Here is a 20,245-nt window from a genome sequence, read left to right on the forward strand (position 1 = left end):
TCCGCCCCGCCGGTACTTCCGGCCCGCCGGCGCTTCCGCCCGGGCGTTGGTGCGCGGCGCGGTCGCCATGGTGACAGTGCCGCGGCCGCCATGGCGGCGCCGCCGGAGTCGCTGCTGCGGTACTGCCCGCCCGTGGTGGTGTCCCACCGAGAAGACAGGCCCTCCGCGGCGGTGAGCGCCCACGGGGGCACGCAGGGGGGCACCGCGCTCCGCCGGGGCTGAGCGGGCCGGGGACGCGGTGCCCTGCCCGCTGCTACAGCGCTGTCGTGTTCCCGCAGGGTCAGGCTCCGCGCACCCCCGCCGGCTTCGCCACGCAGCAGCCGCAGGAGCTCCTGAACCTCATCCTGCCGCCGCGGTGAGCGGGGCCGGGCCGGGGCCGGCGGTGCCCGGGGGGCGCCCGGTGCCTCCGGTAACGGCCGGTGCTTGTCTGGCAGGGAGTGGGAGGAGGCGCAGAAGCTCTGGGTGCAGGAGGTGAGCACCGCGCCCAGCACCCGCCGCGACGTCGTGCAGCTGCAGGAACAGCTGGACCGGCAGCTGCAGCAGCGGCAGGCGCGGGAGACCGGGCTGTGCCCCGTGCGCAGGGAGCTCTACACGCAGTGCTTCGGTCAGTGCCCGACACAGCTCCCACCCTGGGGACACCCTGCACATGAAAAACAGCCTTAAATCCTCCTAGTTACCCTCTTAGCTGCACTTCAACCGAGTTTATTTAAAGTTACTTATTGCCGTTTTTATGTTACACTCTAATGACACAGTGCTGGGCTCCCAAAGGTGAGGGGATGCCTGCACGTGAAAAACAGCTTTAAATCCTCATAGTTATGCTCTTAGTTACATTTCAACTGAGTTTATTTAAAGTAACTTACAGCTCTGTGTGTTACACACTCTATGGTGTGGGCTCCCAAAGGTGAGGGGATGCCTGCACCTGAAAAACAGCTTTAAATCCTTGTAGATTTCCTCTTAGCTGCACTTCAACTAAGTTTATTTAAAGTTACTTACAGCTCTGTGTGTGTTACACACTCTAATGACACAGTGCTCAGCTCCCAAAGGTGAGGGGTGGCCATGGGTTGGAGAGCAGGGTCCTCTGAGGGCTCCCCAATGACTGCAACAATCATTACACATTTTTAAGTGTTTGCTGTTGCAGATTTAGGGGATCAGCTAATCACTGGCATTACCTGAAGGGCTGCACCACCACTCTGCTTTTACCTGCTGTGCTCAATATAACAAAACACTGGACAAACCAACAACCCATCAAATTCCTCCTTCTCCATAAAACCTGCAAACCCACAAGTTATTTACACAAACCGTGTGAGAAAGTTTGTTACAGGAATATAAACATGAGAATGCTTAGGAAATCTTGACTAATCAGTGTGACAGCGAGCCGAGCAGCCGTGTCCCTGGCAGAGGCACTGCAGGCTCTGTCCCTCCTCCCTTGCAGACGAGCTGATCCGGCAGACCACGGTGAGCTGTGCGGAGCGGGGGCTGCTGCTGCTGCGCGTGCGGGACGAGCTGCAGCTGACGCTGTCGGCGTACCAGGCGCTCTACGAGAGCAGCGTGGCCTTCGGCGTGCGCAAGGCGCTGCAGGCCGAGCAGGGCAAGGCCCACCTGGAGAAAAGGGTGAGACACCTGCAATAAAGGGTCTGAAGGACATGGGGTGGAAGCAGATTTCCTTGCTGGAAGAGCCTGAATGAGAGATGTGGAGCTGTCAGCTCCAGCTGCAGGCAGGCCTGGAGTCCTGCATGCCTCATTCAGGCTCTTACTGAGGGTACCCAACACTGGGTGCCACTGTAACAGCCTAAATGAAAGATGTGGAACTTCAGGCTGCTCTTCAAAATGCAGTTTGTTGCATCCAAGGTGTTATAGCAGTCCAGGGTCATGGGCAACAGAGCCTCTGCCCACAGCTGTCAGCTCCAGCTGCAGGCAGGCCTGGAGTCCTGCATCCCTCATTCAGGCTATTACTAATGGTGCCTCACGTTGGGCGCCACTGTAAGAGGTTAAAAGAGAGATGTGAGACTCCAGGCAGCTCTCCAAAATGCAGTTTGTTACATCCAAGTGGTTACAGCAGTGCAGGGCTAGGGGTGACAGAGCCTGTGCCTACAGCTGGAGTCCCACATCCCTCATTCAGATTCTTACTAATGGTGCTGCACGTTGGATGCTACTGTAAGAGCCTAAATGAGAGATGTGGGACTCCAGGCTGCTCTCCAAAATGCAGTTTATTGTATCCAAGATGTTACAGCAGTCCAGAGTCATGGGTGACAGAGCCTGTGCCTACAGCTGGAGTCTCACATCCCTCATTCAGGCTCTTACTGATGGCACCCCATGTTGGGCACCACTGTAAGAGCCTGAATGAGAAATCTGGGACTCCAGGTGGCTCTCCAAAATGCAGTTTAGTACATCCAAGAGGTTACAGCAGTCCAGGGTCGTGGGTGACAGAGCCTGTGCCTACAGCTGTCAGCTCCTGCCGCCCACAGACCCTTTAGTTAGAGTTACATTGCATTCTATACTTTTCTTTTGGTCACAATGCATTCTATACTTTTCTTTGCTGAGCATCTTAATACAGTAGAACCAATCTATACCTTAACTTTTATCTATAGCCCATCATAACTACTGTAATTACCATATTCATGTTACTGTTCTCCAATCACTAAAAGTTAGTACATTACAGTTTAAGCTAGAAGTTGGTTTTCAGTTTTCTTGCAGTGGAAAATTCTGAGACCATTTTTCTACTTGCAACATTGGCAGGCTTGTTTGCCTGTGCTATCTTTCTGCTTGGTAAAAACATCTTCTGTTTAAAGTGAGTTTATTCTTTGCTCTAGGCCATAAAAACCCCTTCTAACTAACACACCCTTTGCCTCCTTGGTTATCCAGTAAGACTGACTCAGCAATTCTTTTCTTCTATGCCAAAACTTGCTTTCTTTTCTATTCCTTCATCAGACTCTACATTTAAAATTCTTTCTGCTAAGCACACGTATCTCTGAGACTTTCTTGTCAAACTTTCATCCTTCCCAACACCTTGCCAAACTGCTTGGGTTCCTGTGGTGGTGTTCACAGGGGTCCCAGGACAAGGGAAGAGATGAGAATCTTGACTCCATGTTGCAAAAGGCTGATTTATTATTTTATATTAACATATTATATTAAGATATATATTATATTAAAAGAAAATGATATATTAGAACCATACTAAAATAATAGAAGAAAGGATTTCATCAGAAGGCTAGAAAGGAATGGAATGATAATAAAATCTTGTGACTGACCAGAGACTGGACTTTGATTGGCCATTAATTAAAAACAACCACGTGAGACCAATCACAGATGCACCTGTTGCATTCCACAGCAGCAGATAGTTATTGTTTACATTTCGTTTCGGAGGCCTCCCAACTTCTTAAGAGAAAAGATCCAACTAAAGGATTTTTCATAAAATATGTCCTTGACAGGTTCCCACAAGGCGCTCTGCAGGCACTGTGCAAACTATGGGAAAGTTGTTTTCTTTCCCAAAGTCTGCACAGTGGAATTTTTGTCTGCTATGCTAATTCCAAACCTCCACCTTGACACCTTCCTGTTTGCCTTACAGTGTTTATATCAAGTTTCTGTTGTGGTGGGTTATTTTATGGGAAGATCCTTCTTTGATAGTGTTTAGAGAATTTCTTATGTCAAGTTTCTGTTGTGGTGAGTTATTTTATAGAAGATCCTCTTTGATAGTGTTTAGAAAATTTCTGCTCTTTAAATCTCTACAGCTTCCCATTGCGCAATGGATTCTAAATAATTACACTAAAAATATTGTCCGCTGTCTCTGCTCGCCATGTATGAACTATGATACTGAATTTCTTTCTCTTTTACTGTTGAAAACAATGCAAAAGCAGAGTTTAATTAGTGCTAGTATCCCAATTAATGTAATACAATTATTTTACTGAAACCTATTATCTTTTTTCAAGTCTTGACTGAGAATTAAAGTGAGACAAGGTGAATGACGCCTTGGGGCCCTGTGATGGAGCTTTCTGCACATGAACATAGCAGATTTTATATCCTTAAATTCATTGTTTCTGTTTCCACAGGATGGCAGCAAAGACCATCAAAATACTCAGCTCACTCTCCTCGGACTTAGCTGCTCTTCTGAAGCTTGTTGCACAGCTTTAAATATTGCACCACACGCCACTTTGTCCTGACACCTTAAATTTTAGCTCTTGTATTTTTCAGATTCTGCACTGCATTAGTATATAACTCTGAACTGAATATAGAGTGTTAGCAAGTTCTCTTCACAGTTTAGTTAGCCAAACAATCCTTTTTCCTTTCCTGAGAACACCATTATAGCTTCAGGTCCACAAAGTATGAACAGCAGCAAATTGAAGAGAGCAAACTGGGAGGATGGGACTTCATAACATGAAGCTGTAATTCAACAACTAACTCCAATATGTACATGGACCAATACTTATACAACTGTGAAAACTCTTGACCCATGGTGCATTTTGGGTGTAGCTACAACCAAGTTCTTGTACTGCCCAAGATGTGTCCTTTGAAGGCCTTTTAATAAAACCTCCTTCATTCCTTTAACTCTGTCTAGCCTCTATTCTAGGTAGCCTCTCAAGGCATCAGTCCCATCTGAACTGAAAATTGACTGTTTTCCAACAAAACTTGAGACATCTGTGCTCTTTCCCAAGATTGCAGAGCTGGAAGAGGAGAAGGAGGAGCTGGAAAAACAAGTGAGCGAAGAGAAAGCGAAATGTGAGGCCATTGAAAGGCAAGAAACAGAACGGAGAGAAATAGAAGAGAAGAAACACAGTGAGGAGGTTCTGTTCCTCAAACGGACAAACCAGCAGCTGAAGGTCAGTACAAATCCAGAATTCCAAATACTAGTGGTAAAATTCTCATTAAAACCATTAAAGCCCTAGTAACACAACACACCATTTAACATTAAATATTACCCAAGAACAACTGTGCAGGGACCGGATAATTATTTGTGCTTGTGGCTTTGGGGAGAACAGAGCTGCTGCTCTGTACTTTGTTTTTAAAAGGAAAAACAAACCCCCACATCTTTTAAGTAAGGAAAGAATGTCACCCTGAACAGCATCAAATGTTTCTGGCTACAACTAAAAACATTTCCCTTAGAGCAGGCTGATTTTCCTGCAGATCTTGCTTTTTAACTCAGATTTTCAGGCTGCCTTGGAATGTTTTAAGACACAAAATCTTAGATCAGATGTGTGTTGCCTCTGAATCAGATTCTTTTTTGAAGTACCTGTACTTGACCAGCTGTGTGTGCCACTGCTGAGGGTTATTATGGCTGCTCCCATCCATCCACTAACTGGCATCAAATTTTCTCACTAATCACAAAATTTGCTGTTCCCAGCTACTCTTGTCCTGGAGTCAGTTCATGTTCCAAATGCTAGAGAGCCAAATACTTAATTTAGCTCACATAGTCCAGCTTCAAATCTGAGAATTCAGACCACTGTTTCAACAGCTTTTATTTAATTTCCTCCTCAATGCTTCACATTCTAAACAGAATCTCTCATCGTACAGAGCCAAGGCCAGCTCTCTTCTCCTCAGAATGTAACAAATTTCATGCCAGGAACGACAAACTAATTTATAAAACATGTAGGAACGGAATTGCTGGGGAACAAACCTGGCCTGGCTCTCCTGGCAGCAGCACAGCATCCCTCAGCTCCTTGCTGTGAACATCCAACAGAAAATTTAGCCCTCCACAGCACTGAAGGTTTATTTTTTAGGTTAGGAAATCTAATTTGTCTCACTGTCTCATTTGTTTTTCAGGCCCAACTCGAATGCATCATTGCAGCAAAGAATTAATTGTTTTGTTGTCCTCAAGGCAGGCTCAGAAGAGCTGTCAGAGCAAGAAGCTAGCAATTAGTGACAAAGATTTGTCTTCCTAAAATGATCTTGAGTTTTCACTTACCAGTAACAGCAGGCAGTGTAACTGTGTTCTTTCTTTCTCTCTTGAAGAGTTGAAATTCAAGAGCTTTTATTAATTATTGCTCCCTCCTTCAGAGCCATCTCAGCAGTCAGCTCTTTGAACAGTGAACTTGTCTGGAACTTGCCTGTTGGTAATGTGCTAATGACCTTCAAAGCAATAACTAATAAATATTTTTAAATGCAAACATCTCTCTGACATTATTAATTTGAAAATGTTGTAGAAGATTCAGAAATATAGAAGTGCTTACAAGCAAAGTCACAATCACCAAGAAAGAAATGGCAGCTCACTCTTGGACAGGTGTCTTGGGGGCATTTCCATGAGTACCTGCTGGTGTCAACTGTACATGGAAATCCCTTGTCAGAGCCATCAGCAGTGACAGCACAGGCAACAGCAGAGCTCTGGGTGTGATTATTTCTGGTGAAAGGAAGAGGCACAATGGCACTCACAGATTCACTTCTCACTGGAAGCAAATGAAATCCCTGCTTGAGGTACCTCTGTGAGCAGCTGGTTACACAGAAGGTGAACAAGGCAAAGAGAATTCCCTGTAGTCATGTGAAAAACCCCACAAAGCCAGTTTCCAGAACTGGAAAAACTGGGTTTCCAGAACAAAACCCACCCAAACCCCACCACTGAGCAACACTGGAATAGCTGCTTGGCTACTGCAGTGTTTGCTGGCCTGGGACAGCGATGTGGAAATACCACCAGCTCCAACTGCACAAAGAACTTTCAGATGATGCAGAAACAAAGACAGAGATGCTGCTCCTGGGGCCAGGACAGACCGGTCACATTGGGCTTTGAACAGGAACCGCAAGTTTTATAGTAAAAAAAGCCACCGCATACTAGAGCTGTTTTATGTAAAATTTAATAGAATAAGCAGCTATTGCTTATGGTTGTATTTTTTGTGCTTTGATCTTTGTCCCTCCAAGCCAGTTTTTTTCTTGTTCTTATTCTTATTTTTCACGTTGTGAGTTTCATAATAGCGGACTCCGACTTTCTTGGAGCGCTGCTGCCTCTCGGCTCGTCTCCTCTGCAAACACAAAACACATTAGCAAATCCCCAGCATCCAGAGCCTCAGTGTCTGCAACTCTCCAATGGTGTTCACTTTGCATTCCACACACGTTAAGTAAAATAAATAATTTCAAACAAAATGTTACTGATATGACTCTGTACAGAACCCACCCGCCCTGCTCTTATGGGAGAAAGCTCCATTTCAATCTTTGCAGAAAGACACAAAATTCAATCTGGTGTGTATGGTCAGGTAAGAGGGAGGTGACAGAAGTTGTCACAGAACATTCATAACAGAATTCTATTTTCATTCCCCTTCTGTTCATGCCCAAAGTCTCAAAGCTCTTTAGTGATATGGCCAAGGATAGAAAAGCCAGCTGATTTCCCTGCTCAGTTGTACTACAGGAAAGAACACTTACTTCTTTGGATGTGAGTTTCTTACAAGGCTGTTTACCCAACTGGTCATCATCATCACTTTCCTCTTCTTTCATCTTTCTTTTCTTCTCTGTGCCTGCAAACAGCAGAGATCATGCCCTTGGTATCTTCCAGAACACTCATTTGTTTGAAGAACTGCAGGCTGAGGTCACCATTTCAACTCCTTGAGCAACACATTCCCTTGGCTGTATTTAAGAGCTTCTACCAAAACAACATGAATGTTCCTCACAAGAGAATCACAGCTATTACTGCAAAAACTGCTCTTGAGCAGCAGGTTGCTCCAGCCTCATCCAAGTCCAGGAGAATTCCACAATCCTGTCAGGACAGGGCTCTCACACTGGATTGTGCCTTTACTAAAACTGACAACAACTCAGTAAAAACTTACAGCTTGAAGTATCTCTGCTTTTATAACATCCCAAACCCCATCCACTCCTTCCTATAACACCCCATGGAAGGGGAGCTGCTCTGGCTGCATTCTGCTGGGAGCCCAGGCTGTTGGAATTCAAAAATTGTCTTCACTGTATCCTCTCTCACTGAGAGGGACACCTCCCATCACACACAGCTGTTCCACAGGAAGGCTACAGCAGGTCAGCAGCAGCCCTTGGGACAGCTAAAGGGAGATTTAAGTAGTTTTAGGGGAAAAGATCTTGCACACAGGATCCAGTGCATGCTTCTCCCCTTAATGCCATTTTTTTCTCTACTAATCTTGTTTTACCTCTGTCTCCAGTTTCTTTGGGTTTTTCAGCCTTCTCCATGGATTTTGCAAACACTTGGTCACTCAGTCGCTTGGGGATTCTATGGAAGATAAAACCAGCAATAAAAGATTGTTGTTACACAAACAGTGACCACCTCTGAGAAGCCATCAGACTCCAGCAGATCCCAGTCCCCTGTCAGCATCAAAGCCAGTCTTTGCACCAGAATATTGCAATACCCTTGTTGCTGGAGCTTTTGTTGTGCTTGTGTGCTATATGAGAGAGAAAATGTTGCATTTAAACCTTGAAATCTCCCTCCTAACAAGGCTGGTGGGTCAGCTTTGCTAAACTGGGCCAGGACTCACTGCACATGCATGAACACCCAGGGATATCCAACCTTGGGATTATCCAACATCAAGGAGAGATCCAAGGATGCAGTATTGCTGCCCACATAACCAAGATAATGCTAACTCTGATCCATAGTTTAAGAGGCAGCTTTCCAAAAGTGAGAACATTTTTAATTTGCTGGTAAATAGCAGCTCCTGGAATAATCTTTCAAACACAAATTGCTTACTTGGCCCAATTCCCAACCCTTATAGCTAAGCCAGATAAGCTGTGGCAACTTATGTGTGTCAAGCAAGTCAGAAATTGAGTCAATCTACAGCAGAGCCTCATCAAACCTTTCCCCCCCTGCAATGTATTGGTCAGATTCAGGTACCTTATTGCTGAGAATCTCTTGGCCTTGGCTCTGTCCAAAAATTTTTTGTATTTTGCAATCTTGTCCTCCAAAGCCTTAAGAACAGCTTTAGAGCTCTCCTGGACACCTGGTGCTGTCTGCAATTCCTCCTCTCCTGGATGTTCCTCATTCTCCTCTTTCTCCTCTTCCTCCTCCTCTTCCTCCTCTCCAGTGGATTCATGGTCTGTGTCATCAAAGCCTGGCACATCCACAGGAACCAGGTCTTCTTCTGAGAACTGAGGTGCCACGTTAATCCTGCCGAAGTTCTGCCGCACGTGGGACATGAGCTGCCTGATTTCATTGTTTGTGTTGTTCCCCTCCTCTGCTGCCTCCACAGCTGGTGCCACCAACTCAGAGACTTTCTCCTCAGTGATATCTTGGCTGGATGTCACAGCTGCTTCCAGCACAGGAGGCTGCAAGGAAGAGCAGGATGTTATCCCCAGAGTTTGTCACACCATCTCCAGAAACAATTTCCATTTTTTCTCACCAGAAAAAGCTTAAGATGACAACATGATTCCTGACATTTCTCATAGTAATAATGACTCAGACATCTCTGTAAAGAGCACTGCTACCTGGTCCTCACTAAATTCAGGTGTCACGTGAAGGACCATGCTTGGGCAGAGCCCAGGACATGCACTGCCAAAGATCCGTGGCACTCTGGGAGAAGCAGCAGTGAATACCATTAGGAAAATCAAATATGAGGGAAGGAGGCACAAGCATCACATTCTTACCTGGGGAGCTGGCTGACCTGCCACTGGTTCTGCCATTGGTGGCATCACAAAGAAAGGGATTCTGCCCCTCTGCCAGTCATTGAGAACCATCTTGCTCACAGTCTGCAAGTCAGGCTCACCACCCTGAGAGAAACAGAACAGTTTATGTCCATGTTTGTGAGGCACACAGCCCTCCCATGCCCCGTGAGCAACAGAACCATTGCCATTTCCCATGTTCAGAACAGGATCTTCCAGCCCACAAATGCAGGAAGCTGGCACACCTTTAGCAGTTTTCCAGTCCTAGCAGCAAGTTTCTCAAGGAAGTCTTCTGTATCCGTCCAGGACTCAATTTTGTATGTCTTCCTGATGTACTCCTCTTTGGCTCTTTCCAGCACAGCACAAATATGATCTTCAGGGCTCTTAATCTTTTCAACTTGAACCTGAAAAAGCCCAGCAGAGCATCAGCAGAGGATCAACCCTCTGAGACCATCACAGTGGGAACAAGCAAAGCCTCCCAGCCCCCAGTGCAGACACATACCACTCCCTTGAGCACAATGTCTGTCTCTGAGTCTCCTGATGGATAAACCACCCCGGGGCAGTCGATGAGGAAGATCCGCCGCATCAAGGTGATGTACTGCCACACCTGCAAGAGAGCAGCAGCTCCCATCAGCACCTCCACACAGGCCTTGCTTCATTCTTGAAGCCCAGAGTCAGAGAAACAGAGCCTGACTGCTCCAGATTGCAAGGCAAGATGTTTTCAATTACCATCTGGCAGATTATATTTTGTCAAGTGGGCAGTTTGCCTTATCTCTCTCTCTCTGAGTGACCACATTCACACCTCCCTCAGGAGGGGACACCTGCTGATAACAGCTATTGAATGTCCCTGCATGGCTGATAAGAACCACAGCATCCCACTGGGAGATGTGAGCCCAGAGGGAGGAGCCAAGCATTCCTACCTGGATATAATCTGGAGATTCTGCAACACCAGCACGGCTTCTGCACTGGATTGCCCAGAGGAACAGCAGCTGCCTCTGGCCCTGGATCTTCAGAGGAAGAGACTGCACCTTTCTCCAGGATCCCTGCTCCAGCAGAACCAGCCCTGACACTGCAGGAGGGCTGAGCCACAATTCCAATGGGACTGCTGCCAACAGCCTGACCCACAGGGTGTCAGGTTGGGTTCTGACTCTGGCATTGTTGTTCTAGTGCACAGCATTGTTTATTTTATCCTTTTATTTTTCTGCCCTATTAAAGAACTGTTATTTCCTGCTCCCATATTTTTTGCCTGAGAGCCCCTTAATTTAAAATGTATAGCAATTCAAAGGGTTTGGGAGGGTTTACATTCTCCATTTCAGGGGAGGCTCCTGTCTTCCTTACAGACTCCTGTCTTTCCAAACCAAGACATTGACCCAGTAATTGGATCAGGGAGTGAGGGCAGCTGAGCATTCCCATCACAGCCCTGCAGTACAGCAGAGTGGGAATTTGGGAATGCTGCCAGAGCAGGGACTGTCCATGAGCCCCTCCTCAGGGTCCCACAACCTGTGCAGGTCAGTGCAGAACCTGACAAGGTCACTAGGCTGTTTCTCATGAGCACATTTGTGTCTTTAGCACTGGGATGTTCCTACCTTTGTTTCCCCTGCAATGGGGGCCACACTGCAGACCTTCTTGGACCTCAGAGTATTGATCACTGAACTCTTGCCAACGTTGGGGTAACCAATGAATCCCACACTGATCTGCTTCTTGTCAGAGTGTAACTGGTGAGAAATAACAGATCCTTTTACATCTTGGAGTGAGGGACAGAATTACCACCGTAGTCCTGAACCCCAATTGCTAACAAAGCTGAAGACCACACACAGTAATCCCCCCAAACCAACCACAGATCCCCAAAATTGTTTTGTACCTTTCCAAACTGCCTGAGGAGCTGGATGAAGGCACCTTTGCCGAATGGGTTTGTGAGGCTGGCATGGAAAGCAAGTGTTGGATACTCCTGGGAAAGGACAGTGACCCAACGCTTCTGCAGAGGGAAAGAGGACTGGGTTAGAGACTGGGGCTGGACAGTGACACTCTGAGCTCAGAGAGGAGGACACAGCCTCTGCACTGGGCTCACAACTGCAACATGAACATTGCTAAGGAAGAACCTTTGAAGCACTTCCCCAGCCCAACAGTATTGTTTGTATTAAAGACAAACAATTTCCCAAAAACGCCTTCACTGCTAGCTAAAACTCATTAGTTTAATGACATAAAGCAAACCAGCTGGGGTGGATATGGATCCTAGGCAGACTAACATTTAGCACACTCTGGAGACAACAGCTGAACTGTTAAATCCAGACAGAGGAAGTAGGGAATTTGTGGCTGGCGTGTGTTGCTCAACTTGGCCAAACTTGGACAGATTTACATGGTAATTGTTACTTTTACTGCAGGCAAGCAGAGAACTCCCAGCGCCCCAGTTGCAGTACGCCCTTCCAGACCAGCATGGGGACTGGCACAGAGCTACAGCCACAACAGGAACAAAGAAGGTCCACAGAATAACAGGCAGGACTGTGCTTACAGTGGCCCAGGTAGGAATGAGATCACATTTGTTCAGGACAAAAATGAGATGTTTCCAAGGCTTCTCCTTTTTAAGGTAGGATTCCACGTGAGGGGAGCGAGTGCCCATGGGATCTCGGGCATCCAGAACTTGAACAACAACATCTGATGAGTCAATCACCTGAAAAATATAAAAAAAAACCCACACAGAAATAATGGATTTTGTGGAAAGTAAGATATCTGTACCTCCCAAATGAAAACTAGTGATATTTGAAACTACAGCATTAATTTAAAAACCTTGTATCCTTCACAAACTGCTAGTTCCCCACAGACTTGTGAAATTCAGACTAACATCCATTGATGCTCTACTCTCTCCTCTCCTAAATCCCCTCCAAATTCAGCCTGGACCTGGACAGCTGAATGACTTTTACCTGTTCCTATGCACCAGGGAAAGAAAACATTATACCCAAATGGGAAAACTAAAGTTTTGTGTGTGCTGCAGCACACAAACCCCCAGTGTTCATCCTCCATTCAGCAACAACTCCCTTCTCCCATTTCATAATGCATCAGGGTATAAAGGATGTTTTCTGGACCAATATGAAACACACAACCAAGCAGGAACCTGCTGTTAGTCCATGAAGCAGCTACAGCAGGGAGCTGTCATTTATGACTTGTTTCAAGCCAAGTGAATTTGTTTCACAGCTTTTTCCTGCAGTTCTGGCAGCCTCTTACTGAAATCTGTTTTGCTCAACCATTCCCAGTGCTTTTAGATCCAAATGAAAAGGTTTTAAGCTACATTCAGAAATTCAGAGCAAAAAGTCAAACAATTTCACACCTAAGAGTCACTGAGAGCACACAAACTGCTCATACCACCCTGATTCACTCAGTCTCCATTTCTCTGGCAGCCATGGTGGCTCAGGGAGAATTGAGGGTCAGAGCTCTCCCAAGATGACCCCATCAACATGCCAGATGTTTTTAGCCTAAAGAAACTGAAGGGAACATGACTCTTTTACTTGTGGTGAAGACCCAGGAGTCCAAGAGAAACTGATACCTTCACTCTGCCAGTCCTCTTCTAGATCATGTATTTTAAGAATGTTTGTTCCTGCAGGACAAGAGCTCAAGAATCAAGCTCAGTCGGGCAGAGATTTAGAAATTAAAATCTACTCTTTTTGAGTTTTTCTCATTGTTGCTGTACAGGATTTCAGTGCTGTGCTGAAGCCCCTAACTGTGTAAAGGCTGACAGATGTGACTGCTGTAAAATCCAAGTGCCATTTACCTTGTAGAGCTCACCCCAGATTCTTTTGGACTGTCCTTTCTTAAAGATTTCCTCTTGTGCTTCATCCCTAGAAGACATCACCAGAAACATCAGCACCACAGATACAGAGTCAGGATCTTCTTCTCTTAATCCATTTACAGACAAAAGAGGGGACAAAGCCCAAGTAACAGTTGGTATTTAGCCAAAATCCCACATTCAGCTAATCTCCTTTTCCTTCCTCCTCACACAGTAACAGCATTGATGGAGGTACCAGATCCTTATTTAAAAACAAGGCTGGCTTTTCATATGTGTATACAATGAATCATTTGTCCTTTCCAGTCACCTTACACCAGTGTCCTCTGTCACCAGGTCTCGGTCCTTGCCCTGGTCATAAGACTCTGATGAGGCCTCAGCATTCTCCACCAGAGACTGCACATCACTTGCAGACAGATTTGGTCTTTTCCTCTGTGCTTTGGGGCCAAACGTTGTTTCAAATGTTTCTGTGTCAAGAATGTGAACTCTGGAGGTCTGAGGAAAAACAGGTTGGTTAAAAAAAAACAAATCCCAAACACCATTTTTTTCCAATCTCTCGTGACACACAGGAAAAGAGCCCCAAGTTCAACATAGCCCTGGCAGCCTGTAAGTGACAGGCACTTCCTTAATAATGTTTGAGTTTTCCACTTCAAGCTTTGAGAAACACAAGAGTGGATACTTAATAAGCAACAAAACATTCTGCACTTGCCAACGAGCCATGCTTCAGTTCTTCCACCATAAATGGTGTCAAATGCAATTACAGGCACCGTGATGAAAATTCAGCTGCTATCTTTGATCACTGCTTGTTTTTCTAACAAGAGCACAAATCTCGCCAAATTCTCAGATTTTTGTCAGGGATAATTACAATCAAAACTAGATTTTAAAGCTTGCAATGAAAGCCAGCTTGTCTTGGAACAGCAAACAGTGCATGGCTGAAAGGAGCAATTTGTTTTTGTAATGCATGTTTTAACACAACCTTTTCTCTAATTTAAATAATGTTCTTATGACATGAACTTGCAAAGTTTCCATATGACAAAACAGCTACCAATAGTCCAAAATAATGGTTTGGACACAGTGAAAAAATGGCAGTAACTAAAACTGGATGCACTAGAAATGAAGACTGAATGGAGAAGAATTTCTGATACAGGATAAAACACGTGTTTTTGAGTTGAAATTCATCTTGTGAGTGTCTTCAGGGTACAGCAGCCCAGCAGCCTCAGGAAAGGCACAGAAGCTGTTAGAGGCATTAGAACTTCAAAAGACCACACACAGTAACCCCTCAAACCCCCATTAACCTATCAGAAATCAGATCATAATATGACAATATCATAACCTGTCACAGAATCACAGAAGGCTTTGGGCTGGAAGGGACCTTAAAGCCCATCCAGTGCCAGCCCTGCCATGGCAGGGACACCTCCCACTGTCCCAAGTGGCTCCAAACCTGGCCTTGGGCACTGCCAGGGATGGTGCAGCCACAACATCTCTGGGCACCCTGTGCCAGGGCCTCCTCACCCCCACAGGGAAGAAATTTTGGGGTAATTTCCTACTGGAAAATGAGAATTTTTATTAAATAATATATCTCTTTGCCCTCACACATGATGGCCACAGTGACAGGGAATCAGAACCATCCTTCCCCAAGGAATCCACTTCAGCTGCCCCTTGCAGAAGGCAGCATTTCCCAGTATTTCCCAGGCTGAGCAGGACAGCAGAGCTGCTCACAGCTGTGCACACAGGGATACCCACGTGTGGTTTGATCCTGTCGTGGAACAGGGACATGGGCAGCTTCTTCTGCTTCATGATCACCCTGTAAGGATCCTTCATCACAGTCTCCATCTCCTCCTGGAATTTCTGCAGGGATGATTGCTTGATCACACGAGTATTTCCTGAGTGTAAGAAACAAACATCACACCTGGCCATTCTTGATCTCAACTGCTCCAAATGGGGACACTAATAAAACATGAGCTTTGCATCTAGGAAAAAAAATATCAGTGAAAACAAAAAGGGTTTTACTTGAGACCAAGCCCAAAGAAGCAGCCAATCCCTTTCTTTGCCACAATTTATAGGAAATTTCAAAAGTCTTTCTAGGACATTTAACAGCCATACACATGGGCAAACCTTGGGGAACAAAACAGGAGCCAAAATAACTCCCCTGAAGGGAGTATGTTGAAAGCAAAGCCCCAAAGCACAGGTACAGGCAAGGGGTGACAATGATCCCTCAGGATTTCAGCTTTTATATTTTCATGTATTTGTAATCCTGCAGTTCTTTAGTGGATAACTCCAAACTCCACACACAGTGGGAGCTGCTGCTTTCCCATTTTGGGCAGACACAACAATTCCTCTGCAGGCCTGGCAATCAAGGACACCTCACTGCCCCAGGCCCCAGAGATGGAAACAAAAGTGAGTTGGGAGCAGCAAACTTGGGGTAAATGACTTCATTAGCTGAAGCTGTAATTGGAAGATGAACACCCAATATGCAAATGGCCCAAAGTTATAAAAGTGTGAAAACCTGTGACCCATTGTCCATTTTGGGTGGCCCTTGGGGGGGCTTTGTCTGTCCAAAATGTACCTGAAGACCTTCAATAGATATAACTGCTTTTTATTGCCTTAATTTTATCTGTCCTCTGTTTTTAGGTAGCCCCACAAGGCAGCAACAGCAGCAGGGGTCCCTCACCATCCCACAGAGCTCTCAGATCACCATTCTGAAACAAACCCCTTGCATTACACTAAATTCAACAGCTTTGAAGCTTGCTGAGTCTGGAATTTGGAGAAAACTCACCAAACCATTTGATATTTGGTTCTACTCTTGCAACAGTTCCTGGTGCCACAGTTGACTGATACTGCAGAGGTTTGATGATTTTGCCACGTTTGTTCCTGAGGGACAAATGAAGAAATGTCAGTGCACAAAGGGCAGCTCTGACCCCTCAGCCCTGGGTGTGCCAGGGCAGAGGCACAAAATGCAGAGAGACTGTGATGGTGCTCACAGGGGTTCTTGGATGAGGGAAGATGATCTGACTCCATGTTTCAGAAGGCTTGATTTATTATTTTATTATATATATTACATTAAAACCATACTAAAAGAATAGAAGAAAGGATTTCATCACAAGGCTAGCTAAGAATAGAATAGGAAAGAATGATAACAAAGGTTTGTGGCTCAGTTCTCTGTCCAAGCCAGCTGACTGTGATTGGCCATTAATTAGAAACAATCACATGAGACCAATCACAGATGCACCTGTTGCATTCCACAGCAGCAGATAACTATTGTTTATATTTTGTTCCTGAGGCCTCTCAGCTTCTCAGGAGGAAAAAATCCTAAGGAAAAGATTTTTCATAAAAGATGTCTGTGACAGAGGGACCCTTCCCTGCAGTGGTGAATGCTGCTGTGCCTCCCTGAGGTGAGTTACCCACCCTGAGTGGCACTGATGGCAGTCACAGCCCTTGGTGTCACTCCAGCCTGGCCAGACCCCCCCTGCAGCTGCTTGTGGCAGCCAGGAATGGCTCCAGGGGCTGCAAAAGGCACCAGTGATGTTTTCTGGCAAATCCCACTGAGCTCTCTCACAAAGCCCTTTAACCAGCTCTGCAGGACTCACCCACACAGGATTTGCAAGAAGAGACCTGGTTTGAACTCAGCAATATCTCAAAATCCCTTCACCCCATCTGTTCCCCCAACAGGGGGGAATTTGGCACAAGAAACCAAAGAAGGTGATGTGAAACAGAACTGCCATGGCACAGCCAGGTGGGTGCTGCTCCCCTGCCATGGATCTCTGTGTGTGGCACAGGGGCACCCTCTGTGGAGATGCTGAGGGAGCTGAGGCTCTTCAGGTGTTTTGGGGGAGATTTTGAGCTTTGCTGCTGTGGGAAATTCAGGAATTCTGTGTGGTTTGGGTCTCTCCAGGCAGATGCATCAAGTGTTTTACACCTGTATCCCGGGTACATTGCTGGGCTGCTGAGAGCTTGGGATCAGGCTCAGGATCAGGTTTGGGATCAGGCCTGGAATCAGGCTCAGATCAGGCCTGGGATCAGGATCAGGCTCCCCAGCTCACAGGGTTACAAAGCCCACCATAGAGCAACTCTCAAAGTTTCCACATGACAAAACAGCTACCAATAGTCCAAGATAATGTTTTAGACACCATGAAAAAATGGCAGTAATTAAAATTTGATGCACTAGAAATGAAGGCTGAATGAACAAGAATTTCTGGTACAGGATAAAACACCTGTTTGAGTTCACATTCATCACGTGAGTTTCTGCAGGGTGCAGCAGCCTCAGGAAAGGCACAGAAGCTGTTAGAGGCATTAGAACTTCAGCTGGCACACTAACTATCAGAAATTAGATTTATATGACAGCATCATAAGCTATCAATGAAGGCTTTGGGTTGGAAGGGACCTTAAAGCCCATCCAGTGTCAGCCCTGCCATGGCAGGGACACCTCCCACTGTCCCATTGCCCTGTCCAGCCTGGCCTTGGGCACTGCCAGGGATGGGGCAGCCCCAGCTGCTCTGGGCACCCTGTACCAGGGCCTGACCCTCCCAGGCTAATTTTTGGGGTAATTTCCTATTAGAAAACAAGAATTTTTATTAAAAAATGTATCCTTCCTTCCCAGTGCCAGTCCCAGCCAGGGATCCCGGGGCAGCCCCAGCTGCTCTGGGCACCCTTTGCCAGGGAACAATTTTTGTGATAATTTCCTATTGAAAAACAAGAATATTTATTAAACGATGTATCTTTCCTTCCCAGCCCCAGTCCCGAGGCGTTCTGTGGCCTGTCCCGGGATCGTGGCCAGGCCAGGCCGGGCCCTCACCTGCGCTCCTTCTGCCGGTACATGTTGAGCCGCCGGATGGTCGCTCGGTCCCGCATGTTGTTCCCTCCCTCGCCCCCGATGCGATCTGCGGAGACAAGAGAACATCAGCCCCGGTTCGGTTCAATTCCGTTCGCTCCGGTTCAGCCCGCCCGGCCCGCGGCCCTGCCCGTACCGGGGTTGGTGCTGGCGCGGGAGGGGTTGATGGAGCAGCGGCCCTTGTAGCGCGGCTTCACCATGGTGCCGGTATCGGTGTGTGTGAGGGTTCCGGTGTTGGTATCGGTGTGGATGCGGGTTCCGGCGCCGGTATCGGTGTGGGTGCGGGTTCTGGTGCCGGTATCACTGTCGGTTCCGGTGCCGGTATTGGTGCCGGTGCCGGGACAGGCCCGGAGCGCTCAGGCCGGGCCGCGGACACGCGCGCGGCACTTCCGGCGGGCAGCAGCGCCTGACGCAATTCCGGGAGCACCGCGCTGCGGCGCAGGCGCAGTGGCACCTCCGGGCTCGGTTGCCACGGCAACCTCGGCTCGGCCTGCCCGGCCCCGGTCCCGTGTCCCTTTGTGTCCCCCGGTGTCCGCTCCGTGTCCCCGTGCTCTGTGTCACTGTGTCCCGTGTCACTGCCCGTCTCTGGAGTGGCGGTGCCCGCCCGAAGCGCCGCGGTGTGGCCGGGTCCGGCCCGGGCCCGCGGGGTGGTTGGGAGGCCCGGCGGGGGCGCTGGCACGGGAGCCCCCATTGTTCGGGAATGGAGTTTGTGCAGTGACACATCATGGAAATGGTTCGGGAGAGCGGCGGGAGCGCTCCCTGCCTATCGCTAGTGGATAGGGACTGCTGCTGTGACACTGGGGCTGCTGATGTGACACTGGGGTGGCTGGTGGGACACTGGGGTAGCTGGTGAGACACTGGGACTGTTAAAGGGGCACTGAGGTGGCTGGTGGGACACTGAGGCTGCCAGAGGGGCACTGGGGCTGCTGGTGGCGCATTGGGGCTGCTAAAGGGACATTGGGGCTGCCAGAGGGGCACTGGGACACCCAGGAGGACACTGGGACAATCAGAGGGACACTGGAGCTTCTGGTGAGACACTGAGACTGCTGGTGGGACACTGAGGCTGCTAAAGGGGCACTGGGGCTGCTGGTGGGACACTGGGACGGCCAGAGGGACCCTGGGGCTACTGCTGTGTCACTAGGGTTGGTAAAGAGGCCCTGGGGCTGCTGGTGGGACACTTGGACAGCCACAGGGACACTGGGGTGGCTGATGTGACACTGGGGCTGCTGGTGGGGCACTGGGGATGCTGGTGTGACACTGGGGCTGCTAAAGGGGCACTGGGACAGCCAGAGGGACCCTGGGGGTACTGGTGTGACACTGGGGATGTCAGAGAGGCACTGGGACAGCCACAGGGACACTGAGGCTGCTGGTGGGACACTGGGACAACCAGGACACTGGAGCAGCCAGAGGGGCCCTGGGGCAGTCAGAAGGACATTGGGGCTGCTAAAGGGACACTGAGGCTGCTGGTGGGACACTGGGACAACCAGGGGGGCACTGCTGCAGCAGACTCGAGCACCAGGCAGTGCTGCTGGGTGTTTACAGACACACAGGGCTGCTCTTTCTGGGTTACTGGCAAAAAATTTTAGAAATCAGCAATAACAGCACTGCGTGTTTTCATGTGAGGGTAAAGAACTGTGTGGATGGTGCATTAACAGAGCAAATCTGTGCAAGGTCTGTGTCCAGAGCCCACATCCCTGTCACTGCCAGACTGTAACAGCAATTTGAAAGCCCCTCACCTAGGGGAAATGAACAAAGCTGAGCTGAAACTGTGTTAATTGATAGCAGAGCTTGGGCTGGGGCCAAGCTCAGCATCTTGGGGAATACTTGCCCAAAACACAGCTCTGGCCCATCCTTCCCAAACACTTATTAGCAGCACAGCAATGTCCTTCTGGTGCTGCTAATGCTCCTTTAAGCCTAGAACAATAACAGAGCTGCTGGGATTTTGTTCTCCTAATGATTTTCAGCGTTTTGCTGTGAGGTGCAGAGTCCCTGCTGCACAAGGGAGCCACGATGAGTCAGGCCTTGGGACATGTTTTGTAAGACTGAGTCTGGACTTGGAGGCTGTTTGGCTTAAGCCTCCACGTTCTGGTTTTTCTCTTTAATAGAATTATCTG

General features: G+C 47.7%; 2 protein-coding genes across 2 annotated transcripts; one reads left to right on the forward strand and one right to left on the reverse strand.

The window, feature by feature from the left end:
- The first annotated feature begins 47 nt into the window (after nucleotides 1-47).
- DNALI1 (dynein axonemal light intermediate chain 1) lies at nucleotides 48-6,098 on the forward strand. The gene is made up of 6 exons (XM_064731411.1): nucleotides 48-171; nucleotides 279-355; nucleotides 435-604; nucleotides 1,433-1,611; nucleotides 4,650-4,814; nucleotides 5,755-6,098. The coding sequence occupies exons 1-6, from the start codon at nucleotides 91-93 to the stop codon at nucleotides 5,788-5,790; spliced, it is 708 nt and encodes a 235-aa protein (XP_064587481.1). The 5' UTR covers nucleotides 48-90; the 3' UTR covers nucleotides 5,791-6,098.
- A 662-nt stretch (nucleotides 6,099-6,760) lies between these two features.
- On the reverse strand, nucleotides 6,761-18,546 carry GNL2 (G protein nucleolar 2). The gene is made up of 16 exons (XM_064731403.1): nucleotides 18,268-18,546; nucleotides 18,096-18,180; nucleotides 16,080-16,174; nucleotides 15,047-15,186; nucleotides 13,614-13,798; nucleotides 13,292-13,358; nucleotides 12,038-12,196; nucleotides 11,390-11,503; nucleotides 11,115-11,243; nucleotides 10,031-10,135; nucleotides 9,774-9,932; nucleotides 9,514-9,636; nucleotides 8,765-9,195; nucleotides 8,070-8,149; nucleotides 7,339-7,430; nucleotides 6,761-6,941 (listed from the first exon to the last, which is right to left on the reverse strand). Exons 1-16 carry the CDS (start codon nucleotides 18,329-18,331, stop codon nucleotides 6,792-6,794), a joined length of 2,178 nt encoding a protein of 725 aa, XP_064587473.1. The 5' UTR covers nucleotides 18,332-18,546; the 3' UTR covers nucleotides 6,761-6,791.
- Between the last annotated feature and the right edge of the window lie 1,699 nt (nucleotides 18,547-20,245).

Source organism: Zonotrichia leucophrys, chromosome 23, assembly GCF_028769735.1.
Source record: "Zonotrichia leucophrys gambelii isolate GWCS_2022_RI chromosome 23, RI_Zleu_2.0, whole genome shotgun sequence".
NCBI classification, from domain to species: Eukaryota; Metazoa; Chordata; class Aves; order Passeriformes; family Passerellidae; genus Zonotrichia; species Zonotrichia leucophrys.

Coding starts and splice junctions, on each gene's coding strand:
- DNALI1 (XM_064731411.1), top strand. CDS start 91: ATGGCGGCGCCGCCGGAGTCGCTGCTGCGGTACTGCCCGCCCGTGGTG. Junction 172..278: donor AAGACAGGCCCTCCGCGGCG/GTGAGCGCCCAC, acceptor GTGTTCCCGCAG/GGTCAGGCTCCGCGCACCCC. Junction 605..1,432: donor GCTCTACACGCAGTGCTTCG/GTCAGTGCCCGA, acceptor CCTCCCTTGCAG/ACGAGCTGATCCGGCAGACC.
- GNL2 (XM_064731403.1), bottom strand. CDS start 18,331: ATGGTGAAGCCGCGCTACAAGGGCCGCTGCTCCATCAACCCCTCCCGC. Junction 16,175..18,095: donor TACCGGCAGAAGGAGCGCAG/GTGAGGGCCCGG, acceptor TTTGTCCCTCAG/GAACAAACGTGGCAAAATCA. Junction 8,150..8,764: donor AAGAGATTCTCAGCAATAAG/GTACCTGAATCT, acceptor TATCTTCCATAG/AATCCCCAAGCGACTGAGTG.